Below are 24153 nucleotides of genomic sequence, written 5' to 3' on the forward strand. Positions count from 1 at the left end.
TCTGCTTAGTAATTATATGTTTCACTGACTGTAAAAATAACATATCTGCTATCTGCTTAGAATTAAAAGGGGATAATAAAAAGTGCTGAGTTAGAAAACTAAAGTCACTTAGGTCAAAAGATTCTGTTTCAGTGGAGCATTAGTGGCACCTACTGGCCGTTCCAAGCTACATTTATTGAGCATTACTTCTCCATTGCTTTAATTTTATGGTATAGCTTTTACCAGAAACTTCACAGAGGCTTGCCTTTCTGTTTTTCTTCAAACTGAAGCATGTTACATTGCTTATTTGCTGATATTTTATTCTTATATGTTCTTTTCTTTCATTGAATCATAGAATCAGTAAGGTTGGAACGGACCTCTGGAGATCATCTGCTCCAACCTCCTCGCTCAGCAGGGGTACCTAGAGCATGTCAGACAGGGTTGCATCCAGGCAGGCTTTGAATATCTCCAGAGAAGGAGACTCCACAACCTCTCTGGGCAACCTGTTCCAGTGCTCCGTCACTCTCACAGTGAAGAAATTCCCCCTCACATTCAGGCGGAACTGCCTGTGCTTCAATTTCTGCCCATTGCCTCTTGTCCTGTCACATGGGACAACTGAAAAGAGTTTGGCCCCATCCCTTTGACAGCCTCCCTTCAGATATTTATACACGTTGATAAGATCCCCCTTCAGTCTTCTCTTCCCCAGGCTGAAGAGGCCCAGCTCTCGCAGCCATTCCTCATAGGGCAGATGCTATCGCAAAAGGTATAACATCTTTTGAAGGATTTCCAATACTTTTTAAAGAGTTGATTTCTTTTGTGAAACTAAATTAGCACAACCTGACCCAGAACTTTGACTACATCAACATACTGACTTACTTGCATTTTGGAAGACCACTCTCATCTATGTAACACGTTCCTCCATACATGCACCTGCATGCTGGTGGCATTGTCGGAGAGGATTCAATGGCTGCAAAAATTGAAAACCATATATGTGTTATTGTACGTGTTATTAATATGCATACATATACATGTATATGTACATATAAAATATATTATATTAATATTAATAATAGTATATGCGTTATTAAGCCATCTTCAGCAGAACACTACCATAGAGTATTTTGCTCATCTGTGCAAAATTTGCATATACAAAATTACAGGCAGCAGATTTGCTTTAATAGCATATATGTATGTTGCCATTATATTTATTTTTCTGTCAAAATAACTTATTTTAATCCTAGTAAAACCTGTTCTTGCAAAATAATGAGTTATTCAGTAAAAGTATGCAGAGGCAACTATAAAGGTCTATTTTTTCATCATCATCATCTTCTTTTGCCTATAAAGTCCATCACCCATCTCCTTCCTTCTTCAGAGCTCTCCATTCAAAATGCAGCAACACTTTACCTTGTCTGGCCCAAACCCTTCTATCCAGCAAGCTAGCAGTTATTTAGAGAGAGCCAACAAGCTGTGATTTATTTATGAAGAAAATCAGTGGATGAAAATGTGCATCTAAACTCTCAGACATCCTGACAGCAAGAATGACAGAAAACTCCAAAGTTTTCAGAGTTTTCTGTCAGTACAGAGCATAGGCTGACTGACTGGTAAACAACAAGTAGTACTGAAGCCTGTTCATAATCATGCTGGTGCCTCACTGCACTCCAAGAGTTTTGAGGCCACCCATGTGGCCATTCTGCTTGAGCTGGCCCAAATGCATAGCTACAAAGGTTCTGATGTTATCCTAATGCTGAAGCTAATGAAAAACAAATGAAATATCTTGAACATAAATTGCCTTTGGTAAAAGCTCAGAATTTGACATCCAAAAAAGTGTGGTTCACATAAGAAAAGCTCTGGATCTTTGACGTTATTACAGGCTATAAATTAAGAATGCATATTGGTAGTCTCTCTCACACTGACAAGTTAGATCAGAATATTCTTGTTATAATCCTTTTTTTTCTCAAATCAGCCAGAAGCAGAGTAAGTCTGTTTTTATAACATTCCTTATAGGTAAAACTCCTTTCAATTAAATGAGGTCCCAAAAATGGAGACATGGGGGTCTTAGAGCCTGTTTCCTATTGGCTAGAATATGGGGAAATGGCAAAATGAAGTAAGCAAATGCATATTGAAAACTATGTTTGGTCAGCACAGCAGTTACGGTAGCCATATTCCACTGGTTAACATAGAACTAAGGAATTAAAAAAAAAAAAAAAAACGCTTAAAATAAAGTTCAAAAAGGAAGTTCAAAAATAGAGGAAAAATTGAGACCGTATTACATGTACTATTTCGCCTCTCTTCCATTCTCTCAAAATAAATTGCTTTCCTTAATTTCTGGACAGCTTATGTAGATCAGTATCAATGAATAACAACAAATGTAGTTTCCTCAGAGCAATAAACAGCAAATAGTAAGTGCAATCAGTGCGACTGATCTTAAGTTAAGTGTATTGTACACTTCTATTGCCTATTACATCATATTAGTAGTTCCTCTTTCTGCAGCTTACACCTTGTGGCAGTAAGAGCAAGCATCACTAATTATCAAGAATATGTAAGTCAGATGTAAAGCTGTGTGGAAAATTATGAAATTGTGTCATTTGATGCAAAAAGAAGAGGAGAATGCAGAGAAAATTAAGCACAGAAAAGATGCCAGACATAATGCCATAAGGGTTAATTTATTTAAGGTACATTGCAAGGACAAGTACAAGGACATCTGGCTACCACCTACATCACAGTAAGCTGAGGGTGCAGACTAATAAAAATCCTGCAGTAGTATACTCTTTCCTTACAGGTGAAGCTGAGCAACTATTTTCTTGGAGCTACTGGAAGCACTATGGGGGCTCTGCTGCAATGCAATAATCAAGTACTAAATTGCTTAAAAGAATTTCTAATGTAAGCTTATCTGGAAGTTATTAATTTTGTAGAAGTTCTCTGTTCACCCTGTGAGTTATTTAAGCTTTTTGCAGGTTTATACTGTATTCTGTTATATTGATTGCACAGTACCTTGTACATAATTGTAAATACAAGTCACATTTTGTTAAACCACAATTTGTCAGAAATTCCATAGTTCTGAAATGAGTACATTTGGAAAATAAAAATGTAATTTTTTAGAACTTAAAAAGGAAAAAAATAGAAACCTTGATCAATTTCACAGCTGGGTCTGGATTGGTAGGACTAGTATCTCTAAATCCATTTTAAAAATGAGAAATAAAGACATTATATAAGGTGCACTAGGTAACCATAAATCAATGACAGCTGAGAATAAAAGCCAGCTCTCCTAACCTACAAACCTCAACTATATCAGGCAGCTCATACCACCATATTTCTAATCCAGTAAAGCATTTGCATTCCTATAGGAAAGCTTCCATGCTTTCATTTCCTGCCTGACAAATTATTTTACCTGCATCACACACTGTGCTGCTGCCTTCTACAAATCGAGTCCCTTGAGGACAAGCGCAGGTGTACCCCCCTGGTCTCAGCAGGCAGAGATGGCTGCAGACATCTTTACAAGGATTAGGCACTGAAATAAAATGTGATAAAGGCAGCTGAAGAAACAACGCAGCACAATCCTAAGATACAGCAGGAGGATTTCACAGTCAGTAATACACCTCATCCATATCATATATCAAAAAATCTAAACAAATCTAGATCCATTTTCAAAGCAACTGATTACCTGCTGGTGTATTTATATTATTTTTGTCTGCCTTTTCTTATATTCTTCCTAAAGGAGAGATCATGGCTGTTGGGAGCCAGAGGAACACAAGGAGGTGAAGAAACAGAACATTCCCAGTACCTGAGCATCACGGAGCTTTCTGACTCCCAAAGCCATAACTCCTCTAACAAGGAGTATGCTGGAGCAGTTTGTGTTCCTCTGGACATCCCACTATGCTTACTGCTGACATGTGATAGCTGAAACAGTTTCCTCAGAGGCAGTATTAAATGGCCAGTACTTTGTATGTTACCAGTACAGATTCCCATTGTGCCACTTAGCCATAACTCAGTACTAAAAGACTGTAAATAGAGATGTGTAGTACTTCACTTTTGAATTAGTTTTGGGTATGCAGAAAAATACTTGCCAGTCTATTCCATTTTTATACTTTTAGAAAAACATATCATCATATGCTGAAACACTTATTACCAGACTACTAAGCTCTTTGGATGCTGATTACCTACCTGACTGATTGTATCTGTGTTGGTGATAGATGCGCACTTGAGTGAGCCAGGGATTTACAGTCAGCACTTTTACTTTTTCTCCACTTCCAAATTTATCTTTCTTCCAGACTTCTCCCCGTTCTTTAGCTATCCAATATAAGTGGCCTTCAAAGACATCAAGGTTGTATGGACTGCCTACTTCTCAAAGGAAACAAACAGTAGACTATCAGCAAGCAAATCTCTTAACAGAGTAAGAGATTCTTCATCAGCCGAGTATCTCATCTAATAGGTTCATTTTAAGACATTTGTAGCAGTATATACAGTATCACACAACTGACCACTTCATGTGACTGTACCTGCAAATTGCTTAATAATATACATAAAAAGAGCAAGAGTCCAACTTGCCACATCATTCCCAATTGGTCATAAGTTACCCTTGGTGAATCTAGTTCCAACGCACTATGAGCTCTGCACCCGGTGTGCCAGTTACCTCAATATAAAGAAGCAGAAAACACTACCGAGGCTTGTTCTTTAAAAAGCTGCCTTAATGCGAGCTGAAGTCTTACAAATCAGGCTCCAGTTGTGAAGACTGAGTGCTTATTAGCATACATCTTGGTTATTATTACATTAACTGGATAGTAATTCTTACCTCCATGTAACACTGTGGTTCTATCTGTTCCATCAGGTTTCATGGATTCAATAACATTTTCTTTAGAATCACTCCAGTAGATCCTGTCATTGTTCAAATAATCAATAGAAAGACCTGTTGGCCAGCCAAGGTCTTCAGAGACCAGAGTTTGTCTTTGCTGTCCATCCATCCAGGCACATTCAATCTTTGGCTGCCTTCCCCAGTCAGTCCAATACATGAACCTGAAAAAAAAAAAAACAAAAAAAACAAAACCAGAATTCAACATGGCTTGGAATTTGGTCACCAGAATCATGTTCTGGAGTTTCATTGAATGGGTCAGTCATGAAGCAAAAAGCTGTTCAGAAGCTTCTGGTTTGAAAGTGAGATCAAGGAACTTGCAGAGAGTTCACTGAATAATCATGTTTCAAGAATACAACATAAATAACAAAGTTTTTTTTTTTTTTTTTGTCCTGATTTTGGAGAGAGTAATTTCAATGGCAATTTCTCAGGGTGAAAAAAAATTGACTGTGAACACTTTGAGCATTCATCAGTCACTATAAATTTGCAGAGTTAAGGAGCTGCATTAAAGACTTAAGGGGATCTACATGGTGTACTCCAGCTGAGAGAATTACATATCTAATATCTTGTGATCGATCATCTAATGCAAGATATAGCAAACGCATCTACTGAATGTGCCAAAGCATTTACATTACTTTCCACCCAAGGAGGTTGTCTTTATTTCTTGGAGCTGGTAAAGAGAGATTCCCACCAAATTCCCTATTTCATTAGTAATATAGAAATGTGGTGGGTAGAGCATTATAAAAAAGGACATCTTTATTTGGCTTCCCCGGTGTCACAAGCACCTATCTGAGATCTAACCCCAAAATACCTATATAAATAAATAAAATTCCCAGTACACAAGTTTCCTAACATTAGTGAAAAGACAAATTTCTCATTGATGATACTGGAAATTTCCATAAATTTTATCAGGAAGTCACTGCCTTAGTCATTCCAGAAAGTCTACAGTTGTGCGTGTGTGTGGCGGGGGTGGGGGGGGGGGGGGGGGGAAGGCTGGCACTAAATAATACTGAAAACAATTCTGGAAAGTCCTGTAATACTTGCCCAAGCTTTGGATTGACAGCAATAGCTGCTGGTTGATCCAGTAGAGAAAAGATAAGCCATTTTCTGTACCGTCCATCTAACTTTGCCACTTCTATGCGATTAGTCCCTGCATCAGTCCAATAAAGATGCCTGAAGTACAAAAACACAAAATATTTCAAAAGTAATTATCTGATAACCTGGGAGAGGAATAAAAAAATTTTTAAGACAACAAGCTACATCAAAACCACTGCAGCAAGGTAACTGCAAATAATATAAAGAAACTACATTCATTACATCTGAGCATTTTAAATCTGAAACATCCAACTCCTAAATGTAAGTAAGTTCAGGAAATGTAATTCAAAAGCTCACTAGCTTTCACCTCTGCAAAAGTTTCTGTCCAGTTCCTTGTCAAATCATCTTGATTAAAGTGCTACTGAGAACTTTCACTGTTACCTTTAAGCACTAGAGATGGCTAATAAGCACCTTTATAGATTCAGTTTTCCAGGAGAAAAAAGTCACATTCAAAAATTTAATTACCATGGAATTCATCTGGCAAATCTTGAGTGCATACAGTTTGTTAGGCTATAGCTCTTCTCCAGACTTTTGCCTTCTGATAGGTACGTTAATGAATAAATAGTTATTACATTAGATGCAGATGTTTTTAGTCCTTACAAATATGGCACTCAGTCCAGTCTTCCTTGGATTTAGCTTATTTTTACCATCAAGCCTCTATTAGTTTTTCATCTTAGATAATGAATAGCTTTTATAAAATGTGCACATTTAAATATGCTTTTTAAAAAAAAAAAAAAAAACTCTCAGCATTATTCCAGAACCAGTATAGCACTACGTCTGCAGTGCAGGAGATGCTAACCTCACCAAGATGCTGATATACCCTCTATTCTTGCATGATCATACGCATTTGTGAAAAGAAATTTAGCCATGGCCTGAGATCATTTGGGTTTCTGGGTGGCCTGCAGTTCACAAAGCAAACAGAAAAATAATCTGAGGGCTGCAGATTAGTCCAGGCTTTAATACATCTCTCTCCTCTATTAAAAAACTGTTGGAAGCAAAGATAAAATTCTCCCCTTTCTCCAGTGAGTCTGGCTTCATTCTGCTCTAGATGACATACTCCGTGAGCAACTCCCTAGCTATTTCATAATCCACCACAAAGAGCATAAATAGATAATAAAGGCTATAGATCAGGCCTCAACTTGGAAACATAAATCTTTTTCAACTTTTGTCTACTCATCCAATAGCCCATTGAAGCATTAGAAAAAAATCTTTGTTACCATAAATGCAATTTATACCCAAGTGCTACTTAGTCACAGTTCAAATCCTGTAGACCTCCTGGCCACACACTGAGCAAGGACATGAACTATAAACAGTATTAGTCATGTTAATTGATAACCACTTGGTAAGGAGGGCACAAATGGCTAAATTCCTCCTTTTGGTTTTCATTTTATCAGAAAAATCTTGTTTTACTATGATCTTCACACCCTTTTTCACCTTATTGACTATATCACCAGGATTAAAAATAAATAAATAAATAAACAAATAAATGAAAGCAACAGCCTTCAAAAGATTGACTCATCCCTACAACCACAGTCTATCCAGCTTCAAACAGAATTCTGAGTACATTTCATAGTTTCTATCTATAAACACTAAGCCTCTGGTTAGTTAATTTGGTATTAAACAAAATAAACCAGAGCTATGTCTGTCCACCACATCCTTTAACTGTTACATCTCAAAGTGACCTCATGATTTTCAGGATTAAGTAAAAAATGTCTATGTTTTAGCCTAAAAAGAGTCATGGCAATAGGAAGGGTTAGGAGGAAACACTCTTTCATATACAATTACAGCAATGTTATTTCTTGAGTAAATACATTGATTCATCAGATTTCTGAGCTGCTTCTGTTTTGAGAACAGTTTACATAGCAAAAGGCTGGTAAGAAAAGATAAAAGATAAATTCAGTTATGCATTGGGAAGGTATCTTTTCCACCGCAGAGGAAGCTCCTTTCCTGATGCTTACCTGAGTTCTAGAAGGAGTATCCATCTAGCATGAAGGCTAGTGTACTATCACATGAATGGTGCACAAATCTGCTAGTTGCGTAGTAGTGCAGGTTTCCTCAGAGAATACGTGATGCAGTCATCAACACACATTTGATCTAGTTAGCTGCTATCTGGGCAAACTGAAGTATCTTACTACATTTTTCTGACTCAGACAGTTCACAAGGAAAGAAAAAGTGGATTTTGCACTGTCTGGTCAGACGCCTGACACATTCAATGTACAGTATTTTTCTAGCCTTTCAATACACTTACCTTCCAACCCAATCAACAGCTAACCCATCAGGATTAACTATGTATCTGAGATTCAAGTCAACTTCCTTCGTAGGATTATTTCTATTGCTGTCAAATGTGGGCAGGTAGGCACGTTTGATGGATCCAAACTCAGAGCCCTGTCCCAGAATGCTGAAGTACACAATACCTTCCAAAAAAGCATATAGATATTTTTTAAAGTCTAGTTATTCCAGATTTTTGGAAAATTCTAATTTTTGAGGTTCTTATCTCAAGATACTAGATACATTCTTTCTATCCATAAAAACGCAGAGTTGTCTATTCAGTTAAATTACATCATATGAATGCTCAAATTCTGAAGCTATCGAATTCTTAAGCCATGAATACTATGGGTAAGATACACATCTACAATCACATTGACAAAAATGTGTGTACCACATTTTTAAAGAGTAGAGGGTCTTGTTGGGTTTTTTTGTTCTTTTTTTAATACAGGATCTTGTGACTGGTTTAGACTGTCATGACTGAGGAGCAAGTGTGGCCCAGCACAGTGGCCCTGTGAAAAATACAAAGGCTGGAAAGCTAATTAAGAGGCAGTAATATAAGATAATATCAGTATCTACTTATAACTGGCTATTCCTGTTTAGTATAAGGATTAGCTCTTCTAAGATTTGAACCAGGTTTGGGGACTGGCAGAGGTAGGAGAGAAGAAAAGGGCTCATTGTAGCAACCCTCTACTGTCGCTTAATCTCAGAGAGCCATAACTCCACAGCTGAAATCACAGCAAAATAGAAAACAGAATAAAAACTAGCTACGCTAAATTTAACATTAAAAATATTAAAAGGAATCACATTGTTGTGAAGGAATGATAGAAAGAATGGGCACATTCAACCAAGATCTGGCCAGTTAATCTAGCTTGATTTTGATTTCTATTGTAAATTAAAAACATATCTGGTAGAAATGAGTCCTTTTAAACCAACCATTGCATGATTCAGTATTTATGCACCATGTATACTCACTCAGGCCTATGCCTTCAGGGTCCCAGTCATAATCTATAGCTTGGATGCGCTCCTGGTTATCAATATAGTCAGAGTACTGTGCTGATGAGATATTATATCTTCGAATCCTCACATTATCTGGTAGCAGTAACAATGGAGGATTACCTGAAAGATGATCGCAAAGTTTGCTATTGTGTTTAACTCATTTTTAAAAAATGGAAAGTCATTTACAGTCAAAACTAACCCGGGGTTTCACAGGCTCTGTTTGAATAAGAGGTAGAAGGGAAAGAGAGCCAATTCTATAGTTTCAGAGATATTAGAAATTCATGGATTTGCAAAATTGGTGAAAAACTCTGGAAATGCTTAACACTGAGCATAGTATTATCTTCTTCACCAAGGACCATGCACAGCAGTAATCACTAAGGAATAATTTCTCAAAAGGTTATTGGCATCTTGATACCTCACAACTTGGAAATAGAATGCAGCTATATATTATGCAACTCAAAGTTGCTTCCCACTGTGCAGAACACAATATGGGGAACAATTTTGGCAACAATGAATAAATTGTCAGTTACTTGAGCTGGGAGCTGTCTCAGCTCTTTTACCTGAAAGGTTTTAAATCCACATGCCTCCATGTTCAGATGAATGCTCTCCTGCCTGGCCACAGGTTAATTTTGAGTTACCTTTAGTGCTCTAATAACCTAATTGTAGAGGGTATCAGTCCCACCTGGCCTACTGTGCTGGTAAGAAAATTTAATCCTATAGCCCTTTTGTAAAGGGAAGAGTCCAACTGAGAGTCGAGGACCTGGATCCTAGGCCTTCCTTCAGAAAACAAGTCCTCCTACATTAATCGAATCTTCACTGAGCCAATGACAAATGACCCAATGATTAAGGCATTCACTTGGGGAAAGAAAAAATCTCATTCACCAGTCCCTTTTCTAGCTAATAATCCTTAACTTCCTATGAAGTATTCACATGAAGACAGATACCCTTCCCACAAAGCCATGAACAACTAATGGATAAGACAAGTGACTTTCTTCTCTAAAAAAACATACAACTCAGTGGATAAACTGGCAGTATTCCTAGTGCAACAGCATATATATTGGTTGTTAGGACACTCTCGTGGGGGATGGGCTGTTAATTACATACCTATAGAGAAAAGAACTGAATCCAGGTATTGGCTATAGGGAAAAAACACGCATACCTCTTCTCCATAATGTTTTATGGGACCTGAAATTCCATGTGTGTTCTGGAAACACCTACAGATCAGGTGTGCAGCAGACACAGGCAAAGGAACCACTCAGTTATAAGTGCTGTGAGCTTGTACTGTGAAGAGTGACACAGGTCTGGGCGTACACAGAAGCAGAACTCTGGACACAATGAATTTCATGATACTATCGGCTACAATCTTGTTGTCTTCTACCACTTAATCTTGAAAACCTTAGGTATTTAGGTGCTTCCAGAATTAAGCTTGTGAAGAGGTGTTATAAAGAACTAGATTTCTGACAGGGCACAAAGTCAGCCAGGCAGAAATCAGATGCAAATGTGCTTTTGTATTTTTAATCTCATGATCAGCAGTATTTATTTGCTGAATTAGACCTCTGGATTGGAAACCCAGAGACCTGTTTTCCTCATAACATTTCTCAAATCCCAAATATTTTTTAGCTTTTAAAACTCCTGCAGTACACAGTTCTGGTTGTAGGCACTCTATTCTGAACATTCTACTACTTGACTAGATATACTATGCTGCTATCATCTATCTCTTAAAGCTGTTTAAGTGTAAGTACTTTTCCATAAACAGGATTGTCTCAATTTTTATATAATACTGCTGAACTGTCATTTTTTTCCCTTATTTTCTTCAGCTCTTTATTATTACCACCTTCTGAACCAACTCTTTATTTATTCAATGACAGTCACATACTGTAGTCACTGCACTGATTATGATGAAAACCTAATGATTGAAGCTAAGCATGGGCCAAGTCCTTCTGCTTGTGTACTTCGTTCCATGAACAATGAATGGTAATCTGTCATCAAACTGCCTTTAATTTTTACCAGTTTAATGCAAGTTTCTTTGGACGCATTACTTTGGGGACAAAATCTAAAACCTCAGGAACCACGGCTAACAGGCAGCATTAATTTCCTTCTGCTGACAACCATGAGATAAGCAGTCTTTTGTCTGCAGAAAATTTCAGGGGAGAGGAAGGCAGGCACCCAAACCCCTTTCAAGGTATTACTTCTAAGGCTTGCAACTTGAAGCAGAGATGGAGCACTTCTATTCCTGATTATGGAATAGGCAGAATACAAAGATAATCTTACGCAACAGAATAAAGACTTTTCTTCCCATTATCCTCTGCTATAAAAAGAGGATTATATTCATTAAGTTGCTATACTCCACTTGCTCTTTACAGGTAGCAATTAATCTTGTTGTCAAGTTAACATACCATTGGCTGCACACTGTTTCCCTTGTTGATCACCCACAGACCTGAAGCCCTCTGCACAGAAACATTCATAGCTTCCTTTGGAATTCTTGCAGTTCTGGGAGCATGTTCCAAAGACCTCACATTCATTGATATCTACACATAAGTGGAGAAAAGATACCTAGAGTTTATTTTTCCACATGCGAGTCACCTTTGCTACATGAAATGGTAGGTTTCTCTCTTCCTAACACAATTAAAGGATCAATAATCTAGTAAATGCCCTTTAAAATCAGCATCACTTTCATAATGAAACTCCTCATCATTCATCTATTGTTTGACATAAGTCTTAACGACAGATTGCTATTAACTGCATAGCTCCTGTTTATCAGATCACTTTTCAGAGACATAATTTTGATCATGTATTTTTGGGTTAAATCACCAAAGAAAGAAAAAATGTGACGTATGAGTACAAGGAGATAAGAGAAAACCCATCTTGAAATGTTGAAGCAAAGGTACCTATTCCCTCAGAAACAAAGAAAATCACTATTCCAGATGGAAAGAAAGTGAAGAATGGCCTAGAAACATAGTTAATAAAACTACTCAAACCATCCAAAAGAGCTGGGAGCAACAGACCTGCTCCCAGAAGTGGTAAATGCTCTCATCAAAATATACTGAAATGACACTTATGAAGATACTGTACTCCATGACCACCAACACTGACCTTTGGGTAAATGTCTCACTGTATTTTACCTGCATATATTCAAGGTTAAAACTTGGCACAACAAATTTTATGGAAGTCCGTTCTGAAACGGAACTAAACGAGAGTATAAACTTCAGTAAGTTTTCTTTGAATAAGAAAAAAACAGGCAAATTTCTATCCTTCAGGTTGCAAAGGACATGCAACAATGAGAGAGCAACAATGTCTACCTACAGCCACCAAAAGCCTAAAACAGGCCTGAACTTGGGAGCCAGTTCTTTGGTGAATGAGGCCTACATGTTTGAAAACATTATTCAGCAGCATAACATGTCAGAAAACATCTGGTGAATATATAAAAATCCTGTTTTAATGTAAGAATGAGTAGTTACATTAAAATGATGAAGTGACAGGTCACTGAACACTTATCAGTGAGAAGATGTTTAGAAGGTTGAAAATACCATCACAGGAGTTTCGGTTAAGTTCACTGGCCTTGTACCCTGGCCTACAGGAACAGATAAAGCCTCCTTCATTCAGGTCGGTACAATTATGCTCACAAATATTTTCTGCACAAGTTCGTTCTGTACCAGGATCTGGGGAAAAAAAAAAAAAAAAAAAAAAAAAAAAAAAGTAAATTAGACAGTTATAACCAAAAAACCAAAATGATAAAGGTACAGAACTTTGATCATTGTTGTCTATTTGAAAACTACTTTCAAGGATAAAGTTAGTTTCCTTTTCTTCTAAGTGAAACTTTCAACTAATGTGGATGGTTTTTCTTTGTCAAAGGCATAACTAACTGAAAGAGGGTGGTAACTGCTGATCAAGAGAGCTCTCAACTAAGACTGGTTTCATCTGCAGAAGTGAGCATGGTCAGGATAAGGGCCATAAACATTCAAGCTCACCCTCCTTAAGAGAAATGGCATTCAACATTACCACCAATATGAAGCAACTGCAGCAACTCTTTTAAGAGATTTGAGAAGGCCATTATCTCATTTTTGCCCATACCAACCTACCTCTTTCTCAAACTACCAGTCCTTCTTATCACCTAAACAGAAAACATTCTCGATTGCTATCACACATAATACAGACTCCACGTTATTTATAACTAGAAATTAAAGATGACAGCTTGTCCATGCAGCACCCAATCTAAAGCCTACTAAAGCCAATAAGAGTTATCGCACAGAATTCACTGCTTTTTAAAACATGCATATAACAGAAAAGTAAAGTCAGGGGTAATACATCATAATATGTAATAGATAATGAAAATTATACTATTCTCAAAGTACACACAGGATTATACTGAATCTGACACATTCTATTCATATATGGAGCACTGAAACTCAGATCTCCTATTAGTAAGTAGAAATGATTAAAAATGTTTGTTTGTTGACAGAGCATGAAAAAAGATACAGATGTATGGCAAAACGTTTACATTAGGCTGATTATCTGCTTCATACACCTAAATCCCAGTGCTAGTTAAATTAAGTTTAAACACCTCAGTTTTACAGATATGTAGAAGTATAAGTTCTCTGTACACAAACACACATACAGAGTGTCTCTTTTCTCCATAACCCAGGTATTTGATATTGGGAAGGACCTGAATGTTATCATTGGATCTGCATTCACATCTATCCACAAATGGTAGAAAGCTGACTGCCAGAAGGTGTCTTTGATCTGCACTGTCTCATATCCTTCTTTCTACTATCATATTTTCATCAAGTCATTCCACTATGTTCTATTACCTAATGACATTGGGATGGTATGAGAAACTGAGAAAGCAGCTGCTTCAAAATAGACTGCACGATAGGCTTCTGAGTTGTGTGGGCTTTGCAAGCATGCTGGACTGTAAATCACCTGTGCATCATTTGGCATACTTTCACTTAAAGCCATGAAATTACAAGTACATGCTCATATTATCACCCTTTTTTATCAATATATTGATATTTATATCAATATATATTGACATAAAAAGTGTTAGGTTTCTTTTCAGAGATTCTGGTCAGAATATACTCTCTCTCCTCTCAAAGTTCAGATCAAAGCTTTTGTATCCGAATGGCTGCTAACAAATTTATGATGTATGCTTAATAAAAGTTGTGAATGCACAGAGGAACTGAGAGGGCCCTCAGTCTAGGTACTGGGTGTCCTTACAGAACTCTGTGGTCATGTTTGTACACAGAAAAATAGAAGCCTCTCAACATACAATTGGTTTCAACAGGGCTAGAGCAACCTACACTGGTGCAGCCTACACCAGAATAATTCCATAGGTTGCTCTATGGCAATTACAATTTAATGCCTTTGTATTCTAGTCCCTATAATGTAAATCATTTCAAAACAAGGCCAAATCCATTTTTGTGATGCATAAATACTCTGAGCCTAAAATGAATTTCTTAAAGTTTTCCCTGAAGACAACAAACAAAAGATACAATCCTGACTAATAGGATAATTTTAGCACAGACTAATTGAAAATTAATACTTCTTAGTGTTCTATTCAACAGCACATAGGTACCATTTTCAGTTTCAGAAATTCTTATTTCAATAGTACTATAATACTCTATCGGTATTTGTACTTACTGCAGCCCACTTCATCAAAGTGATCTCCACAGTCATCATAATTGTCACACACATAATGTAAAGGAATGCAATTTCCATTAGTGCACTTGAATTCATCAGTTGTACAAGGTCTTGGAGTTGGTTCTCTGCCTACAGTTGAGAAGAGAAACACTTCTATCACAACTTCAGCTACACAGTATCAACAGATAGCAGCACTACATCACATTGCAGATGAGGAAGTCAATGCAAACTGGTAAAATGATGATTACAGTGATTCAGGAAATCTTTCTTTAAAAATAGAAGGTATAGTCTTCTTGTTAAGTACTGCTTAAGCTTTCTTTTAAGAGCGCGAATCAGCTATCATCCTTTAACTCTATACTTCATACATTTACTCCAGACTTCAATAAATGACTTAAGAGCTATTAGCAACCTAAATTTAAAAAAATATTGGGCAATAAAGCCAGCAAATAGTATCAGTAAGCAATCAACAGCATAATTAAAATTGATAAGACGAAAATCAACATAGTGAGAACTTGATAAGGTATCTGAGGGCAGAACTCTATAGAATATTAACAGAGCTTCTGCAGGACTTGGGCCTAAAAAAATAGCAATATTGTTCATACCATACCACTGACAAGAATTCAGAAATAGACATTTCTCTGTTTAAAAAGCACTAGTTATCCATTCCATCCTTATTTCATGATACAACCAAACTCTTTTTTTCTTCATCATTTTAAGTGGAACTCATAATAATAAGTAGGCACAATTTAAGAACTGTTTGTAATAAAATACAATTCAATTTTGAAATCATGCTTCATATTTTTCAGGCAAATGATTGCTAATTTTTGCTACTTATATTGAGAGTTGCAAATATGTAGTACCAATAATGATGGTTCAAATTATTTCATTCTGAGCTCTAATTTTCATATATTTATGCTTAATTTTTACATTTCTGTAGGACTTTGGTATTATCAAACATTAAACACATCAAGATAACTGAATTTGATGGTCAATTTTTATATAAACATACAGTGTTCCTCTTTCTCATCGCTTCCATCTCCACAGTCATCTTCATGGTTGCACAGTTCATGACTGTATACACAGCGATTGTTTTCACATCGGAAGCGGAATGGAGGTTCACAAGCAACATCCACTGAAATCACAGAGATCAAGTTAGTCATACTTCAGCACTTAATGCCATTAAGCCACAAATCATCCTTTTTATCACTTTTGTCCGGTACTATTTATGTTTTTCCTATATTTTAATGTTTTTCCTATATTTTAAAAAGTACTGTGGGGGCATTCTGGCCCACAGGAAGAAAATTATCTCCACATTTCTTTACATGTGGCGCAAACCCTGTGACTGTATGCCAGGCCATTACTTCAGGGATAACTGCATTACCTCAGTAAAATGATGGAAAATCCATTATGCCAATTAAGTTATTTAATGTACAAAAATTAAATAATTAATACTTCTAATATCTCACATTTTTAGAGCTAAAGTCAGGACTCCTCACCCATGTTTAGAAAAATATCCTGTCTCTGCTGAGAGCTTTAAAAGCTCATCACCTTAACAAAAGAAAAAGAAAGAAAAAGAAAAAATCTAAATTATCTTAAATTATCTCTTTAATTGTAAACCAGTGGTCCTTTTTTAGACAAGCTTGAAAATACTGAACAGTGTCCTATGTCTTTTCTGGGTTTCTCCCTACTTTGATAAATACATACACAAACATCTGCAAAGCAATGATAAACTTATAATAGCAAACATAAAGCAAACAAAGGTACATGAAGCAAAATTCTCAGCACTTATCCTGAATGAAGTCTGTGAGAAACTCCAGTGAAAACAAAATATTTAAAAATTACTCTTTGTTCTCTCTATTGTAAGTATTATGCATTGCAAGTATTATGCAATATTGTTCATTTTACTGTAATTATTCCCTCTTACAGCAAAGGTGAAGTTCTTCATCAGAGTCATCTCCACAGTCATTATCACCATCACATTTCCAATATGGCTGGATACACACATGGTTTTTACATTCAAACAGCATGGGTGGACAGTATGTGCCATTAGGATATCGTGTTGCTGAAGAAAATAAATTTATTATGAAATTTTCATTTAGAATGGCAATTCTATTTTTTTTCTGAAAAATATTCAGGCAGACGCTATTGTTATTTTTTCTTTTGATAGTCTCTTCTCCTAAGAAGGAGCCTGAATATGAGGCACTACAAGGACTTACAGTGACAAGAGATTGCAAGGACTGAGAACTTCTTGGTAGCTGCAACACAATTAATTCAGGTTCAAATGAATAATGAAGTAATAGAAGTTACTCCTCAGAGGCTTTGGGAAATAAACTGTCATAAATTTTACAAATTTATTTTGCAGTTGTTACTGATAATATATTTCAGTAATTAAGAAAATAACAGAATGGGCACCAAACCTGAATGACCAAAGAAGTACCTAAGGCATCTAACTACAAATGGAATTATGTCGGTATAGTAGAAAATCTACCCAGATTCTGTAAAAACTGTGAAAAAAATTAACTAGATAAAAAAGAAAACAAATATGACTCTCCTAACAAATGTAAACAAATACTGACATCATTGAGTTGCAGGACTGAGTATTTCTGAGGAGTCATGTCACTTAAACAGAATAATAATAATAATAATAAAATTGTTCTGGAAGCGAGCTCAGTGAGCTCCAGCTGCAAAGCATGAAACTCACGACAAGTTGTTTCATCAGAGAAATCAAGGCAGTCTGCATTTCCATCACATCGGAACCGCTCTGCAACACAGTGTCCACTCTCACACTGGAAATAACCTGGGTGGCAGGTCCTCAGCTCTGAAAAGATTCAGAAGTAACTGTTGAAATGTCTTCTCATTCAAATCCAGCTGAAATGTCTATTTTTCAAAAAGAACGATTTCCTTAAAGACTACAAAATCCCTACTATTAAAATTGTGGTATTCTCTACTTCTGGTAGAGAATTCCTGTAAGAGATCATTTTGCAGAATAATTTATCACATTACAAGCAAAAATGCATACACGCGACAATGTGGCATCCAAAGACAATACGCACCACAGTCACGTTCATCTGAATTGTCTTCACAGTCATCATCATGATCACATATCCACCGGGAAGGAATGCAACGCAAATTGTCACAACGGTATTCGCTTTCTGTGCATTCCCGAGGACCTCCATTTAAAATGAAAGTAAACACTTATGAAAAGTTTCTCAGCTAAAAATTTTAACATCCTCATTAACATGCCTCATTAAAATAGACAAAATTAATACTGGCAGATATTGTGATATAATCATGAAAATTATCTAAATGATATTATAACACCACCCCTGCATAATCTTTACATGATGTTAAACATTTTGTGTAAGATGGCATGCCATTGCAGATGTTTTTTCATCACAAAATTATACAAAAATCCATGCTCATTGCTTAAAGAACCATATATTCCTACATTTGCATGCAGAGCAGAATTCAGATGGTACTTCCTAGTGGAAAATAGGCTTTGCGCAAGTTCAGCTATGAAAATACAGGCTACAGAGTGAAACAATACGATGGTTGCAGTTAAGGGCTATCAATCTGCCCTGTTTTTGTAGGAAATAAGGGGCTAGTTAAGTCAAAAGCTGGACTATATCATGAGAGTCAAGAAAGAACTCACTGCAATTGTGCTCATCAGACCCATCTCCACAGTCATCATCTCCATCACACTTCCAGCGCAGTGGGATACATCGATGATTGTCACAGCGGAAATCTCCAGAAGGATTGCAAGTCATCTCCTCTGCAGCATACACAATTTGCCAACAAAAAAAAATGACAGCAGTACACATTAGCATAGTCTTTGGATAAAATGGAATGCACAGAAGATAAAGGGATAATGGAATTCAACAGAGATTTTCATGACACAAGCCGGGTGAAGTAATAAAAGACTGAAATAATTACATAGAACTGGGATGGAAACACAAAGAAAGAAATCTTGTGCTATCAAAGAATGATTACTGCTCCTTGCAATGCAATTATTCCTGAGTGAGGGCAGCCCTAATAGAACCCGCACCCTCTCTCTATCCACAAAAAGTAACTTCTCACTAATTAGTCCGACACGTGGATTGTATTAGCCTACAGATAGAGTCCTAGGAAAGAAAAGCATTTCTTTCCTGAGTAGAGAAGCATGTTTTTGGTGACTCAGAGAACAACATTCATTTTTATAATTCTACAAGCAGGAAAAAAAGTGACAGGGCACCCTGCCTTCATAGAGTGCTACTCTGGAGTATTCTCTGGTTGTGATATAGTGAACTGGTGCCCTCTAGGCTGTGTGCGCACGTGAATGAGGAGTTTCAAAACAAATGGAACGTTCTGGGAAAAAATTGTCGTATTTCCCATGTTGATGGTCTCAAGAGTATAGGAAGTAAGTTGAGCTACTGTAAAGACTGACAGTTTTAATTGTCTAGAATAAAAGTTTACTTCAGTAGAAATAGTTCCTGTTTTATTTGATGATATACCAGGCAAAATAATAAAATCCTGATCTTCAGGGCTTATAAATGTGTGAGCAGCACAATGAAGTGCTCCACAAATATTTTTTCTGAAGACAAGTAACTACCAATGTAATTAATTGGTATGAAACAAAATATGCCCAGGTACATTATTACTGAGAAGACTTTCAGAAAACCAGGTGTTTACATCCTAGAGAAATATTTTAGGCACAAGGTTACGTTGAAATGACCTTCTCTAGACATACCACAGCCTTGTTCATCACTGCTGTCTCTACAGTCATCGTTCCCATTGCACACTGCCCACAACGGTATGCAACGGTAGTTGGTTCTACAGCTGAATTCTGTGTGGTTGTCACACCGATAGGCAGGGCCCACTGAAACACAAGAGGCAATTGTCAGAGGAAGCTGTATAACTTAGCCAGAAAGCTGCCTTTCTTGCTATATGATTTTGACTTTAAAAATCTGTTCTGTTGCAGAGTCAACTACTTGTACTAAAAAGAGTTATCTGCTAACTTTGTTGTGAAAGAGAAATTGTTAAATTTATCTGGTTTTATTATTCTTTCCTAATCACACTGCTTGCATTTTGCATATGCTATAAATCCATGAGTAGTTCAAACTGTGTTCAGTGTGTTTTTCCCTGAAATATTTAGTGCTGGTAATTGTGACAATAGAAGCCCCAAATCTGGATGTCAGAGGAGGCAGCTTGTACTCAGATGGCACAATTACGTCACAGGTTCTTCCAGATGGCCAGTACCTCAAAGAGACATGTTGGAGCAGATAGGAAAGTCCCAATGATGAGTGAAGACTAGACATTTGCATTTGTTCTCTTTGTAAACTTTTGTTTCTAAAACACGTTCCTACTGCTATGAGAAACTTCAGCTTCAAGAGACAAAACTTACTTTGTTTTCCTAAAAAGTATGACACATGTGAATGCCATTTCACTGATTTTTACCTTGCTCCACATCAAAGTGGAGCAAGGTAAAAATCAGTGAAATGGCATTCACTGCTTCCATATAGGCTTATATCCTTTCTCACCAGATCTTTCTGCAGTCCAAGTAAAGGACCCTGCTAGCCTCAAGGAGGTCAGTGTCCATGGTCAAGGACCATGACAGTTTTTAATAATCTGGCCAGTAGGTTGTAAGCCTCTTCCCTTTCAGAAGTAAGATAGCAGTGAATTATCATATAGCCTCTCTGTCTTTCTAGCACTCTTTACTACATGATAGCAATTAGTTCGCAGAAAATATTCCTTTCCAAGAAATTTCCAATCTCTAGAAAATGAAGTAATGCAGTTTGCTCTGCTTCTGGTGCGCTATAATGTGGGTAACCTGCTACAGCTAAATCTTGCTACAGCTATGTACTTACTGCATTCGTGGAATGGCTCATCAGAGTTATCGCCACAATCATCATCCACATCACACTTCCAGGACTGTGGGATGCAGCGGCCATTGTCACATTTAAATTGGCCTGGAGGACATGTTCTACTGGCACAGTGAGTATTGTCTTCATCCGAGTTGTCACCACAGTCATCCTCTCTATCACACTGCCAGGCTTCTGGGATACATCGTTTATTGGCACACTGCCACTGATGGGTCTCACACTGGTGATTAGCTGAAGGAACACACTGCCTGTTAGAATGCTGAAACGTACAGGAATAGTCTGGTGCTGCAGTTTTATGTCAAATGAGTATGCTTCATGTGGTGTGATTATTTATAATGCTTGCACCAAAAATTAAAAAACCTTGAAAAACTCAAATATCAGTATTTACTTGCCCAGTTAAGGTAGAGATTTCTAATACTCCAGGCCACATTTCCCACACATTTTCAGTCCTGCTCCCTAAATCTCTACCATTCCTGGGAGTCTGATAGGCATGAGCTCCTCCTAAAACAGAGGGGAGCAAAGACCCAGTAGGTCTTTAGGTAGGGGTGCCCAGTCACTTAAAACAAGAACTAATTGACACTGTGGGTTTGGGCCATGCTACAGTTTTAGACATACATTCCCTGATGAACCCGTTCCTCTAAGCTATTTCTGGTGTACAGGCCAGAGAACTTGGTGGAAGACCATTCTAATGTACAGCCTTTACCTCCAAAGGGCAAAGCAGTGCACTATATGCTAATGTTAGCAGTGCTGTCAAACTAGGGGAGCTCTGAAGGCCTATGAAAATGAGAGTCCACCCTGTTCTTGGCCTCCAGACTTACTGTGTCTCACTGGACACTACTTTTCATACACACTGCCAAACTGTTCAAGAGGAGACAATATGATACAATTTTCATACATTTTCTAGATTTTGGGATTCTTTTCTATGCACGAGATGATTAGCAGAAGGAATGATATAAATCTGAACTGAATTTTAGTCTACCTGATGCATTAAAATCAGTGACACATTATGCAGCTGCCACATTTCTACTTATTTAATATTCCCCTGTGCCACACTTAAGAACTCAGCTATTTCAAACTCTGGTAGAACTGACAATTCATTTATTTATGATTTTGTCAGAAACACTTTGCTAACAGAAAGCAATGAAACTATCAATTACATGACCACACTGCTTTGTTTTTCCTATATATTACTAGGCTTGTAAGTGTAAGAACTATATAATTTACAAGAAGAGGAATAAGGCTGTGCTTTTTAAATTAAACATAAGTCTGTGAAAAAAAAGACAGGTTTTTAAGGAAATAACACATTATTTCAAAAGCATGATTAGACTATATTTAGATATATACGTATCTAAAAAGCTGCTGTGACATATAGAACTCCAAAACAACCTTCCTCTATACTTTGAATTATGTGCAATGCAGAATGTCAAATAATTTTTTCCCATCATGCAACACTCTTGAATATGGAGAAAATTAACAAGTCTGATGAGCTCATCTGGGCATTAGGAAGTTTTAGGTTCCTCATATTCAGCATGGCTTTACTCTGGATAAAACAAAGCTGGTCCTATTTCTGGTATTTTATACCTTAGCTTGTAATTTATCAGTGCAAATCTGATTCAAAGGTATAGAAAACATTTGTATTTGCATTCAAGAGTATTTTTGCTCTCCTTTACCCTGATTTTGCACGGAGGTGATTCACTAATAGGTGTAAGGCAATAGAAAACTAGGCCTTGCATCTTTCTAACTCCCCTTTTCATTTGTAAAAGGGGGATAAAGATTCTGAAGTTATATACTGTTTACAGGTTTTGTACAGACCAAATGTGCTTTAGACTATTACTGGTAACATACTGCAAAGTACAGGATCTTCATCTGATCTGTCATGGCAATCCGGCAGGGTATTGCACAGGAAATGTGGACTTGTGCAGTTCCCATCATTACATTGGAACTGACCAACAGGACAGTATCGGTGCGGACAGGTAGGAGACTCATCAGAGCCATCTCGACAATCCCTCTGTCCATCGCATTTCCACCAGACAGGAATACACCTACAAAGATAAAATAATGTTTTCTTTAATGAGGAAGAGTCTCTACAGATATGCAGCCATCCTTTTACAGCATAAAATACAGTCTTTTCTCAGTGTTATCTCCCAAAACATTTAACTTCCAAGACATCTTGAGTCTTCTCGAGATGATATATCTTCTGCTTCATAAATTGTACGTTAACAAAATATGCCAGAAGACTGTCACCAGAAACAGATGATGCTGGTGACCCTCTAGAAGGAAGTTCAAAGCAAATTAGCACAGAAGGACTGAATGTTAAAGTATATTCATGGCAACTGTCACTCATTCTTTTTTATGTCAATCTTCAAATGGATTTTTAACCACATAACATTTTCATGATTCATCTGAACTTTAGCATGACAGTTCTACTAGGGGTACCACTGTAACACTGCTTGAAAACGCCACCCGTTAATCCCATCCGCCTCATATGTCTCTAAGTGATACAGTATCAGCACAGCAGCTCCTAGGCTACCACTCCGCTCCTCCCACCGCAGTCATCTCGAAGAACAGGGTCAGAAATGTACCCCCACATTAGATAACTAGCTTTCCTGGGAGAAAACATACATTTTAACAGCTAAAGACTAACAGCTAAAGACAAAAACCAGTATGTTGCAAGAGATGTACAAAAGTAAGAGAAGGTTCTAGTTTTGTGAATTCAGAAAAAATGGTTTCAAGAGCTAACAACCCAAACTTCATTACATTAGCAATGTCATATAACAGGAACAAAAGGAAAAACATTCCACTTAAACAAGCAGTCTAGAAATATGTTGCCAAAAGTTTTAAATCTCTCTAGTCCTGGCTTTGTCTTTGCCTGCACATCACAGGATACAGGGACACCAGGAGAAAACCCTACTTTCACACCCTTTTGAAAAGCCTAAACTGTAGAATATATCTTTAAAAGACATTGAAGAAAGATGGTGAACAGTGGACTTACCTTTCAGTGTCTGCACAGAGAAACTGGGTGCTAGAGCACATTGGAAGGCAGTGGGCTGTATTGCCAAACTGTACTATCATGAAGTTATCAGGGCATTCACAGGAATAACCCTGACCACCAGCTTTTATTAGACAAAGATGAGAACAACCACCGTTGTTGGTGCCACAAGGATTATTAACTGGTAAAACAGAAGAATAAGTATTATCATACTTTGCAAGCCCCAGGACACAAGCATCTCAATCTAAAATAGTCTTCTCTAGTACTGTACGAAGACTACCGACATCACTTGAAAAACAAAAACTAGATAATTAGGCAATCAGAAAGAGAAATATGTATGAAGCTATATGCCTTACAACTATTGAGTTGTAATGTTTTACAAACTAGTTTGACTGGCTAATGAAGCAAGGACCTAGATCTACTCTGTGCCTTTTATTCCCCTCAGCAAAGGCAAAAGCAGAGTGCACTCAGCACCCTTTACAATT

At 37.2% G+C, this 24153-nt stretch overlaps 1 protein-coding gene across 1 annotated transcript in view; it reads right to left on the reverse strand.

Annotated features, from left to right (window-relative positions):
- The window catches only part of LRP2 (LDL receptor related protein 2), a 125848-nt gene that overhangs the window by 7018 nt on the left and 94677 nt on the right, over positions 1-24153 (reverse strand). The window contains exons 54-72 of the mRNA XM_062578454.1: positions 23672-23849; positions 22525-22721; positions 20665-20910; positions 19548-19676; positions 18474-18593; positions 17875-17991; positions 17523-17639; positions 16746-16883; positions 15831-15953; positions 14822-14950; positions 12712-12843; positions 11581-11712; positions 9161-9304; positions 8169-8334; positions 5870-5998; positions 4769-4989; positions 4141-4317; positions 3368-3487; positions 856-946 (exon numbers count right to left, since the gene is read on the reverse strand). Of these exons, the coding sequence (XP_062434438.1) occupies positions 856-946; positions 3368-3487; positions 4141-4317; positions 4769-4989; positions 5870-5998; positions 8169-8334; positions 9161-9304; positions 11581-11712; positions 12712-12843; positions 14822-14950; positions 15831-15953; positions 16746-16883; positions 17523-17639; positions 17875-17991; positions 18474-18593; positions 19548-19676; positions 20665-20910; positions 22525-22721; positions 23672-23849 (2806 nt within the window). The remainder of the gene's footprint in view (positions 1-855; positions 947-3367; positions 3488-4140; positions 4318-4768; positions 4990-5869; positions 5999-8168; positions 8335-9160; positions 9305-11580; positions 11713-12711; positions 12844-14821; positions 14951-15830; positions 15954-16745; positions 16884-17522; positions 17640-17874; positions 17992-18473; positions 18594-19547; positions 19677-20664; positions 20911-22524; positions 22722-23671; positions 23850-24153) is intronic.

This window comes from Rhea pennata, chromosome 6 (assembly GCF_028389875.1).
Source record: "Rhea pennata isolate bPtePen1 chromosome 6, bPtePen1.pri, whole genome shotgun sequence".
Classification (NCBI taxonomy): domain Eukaryota; kingdom Metazoa; phylum Chordata; class Aves; order Rheiformes; family Rheidae; genus Rhea; species Rhea pennata.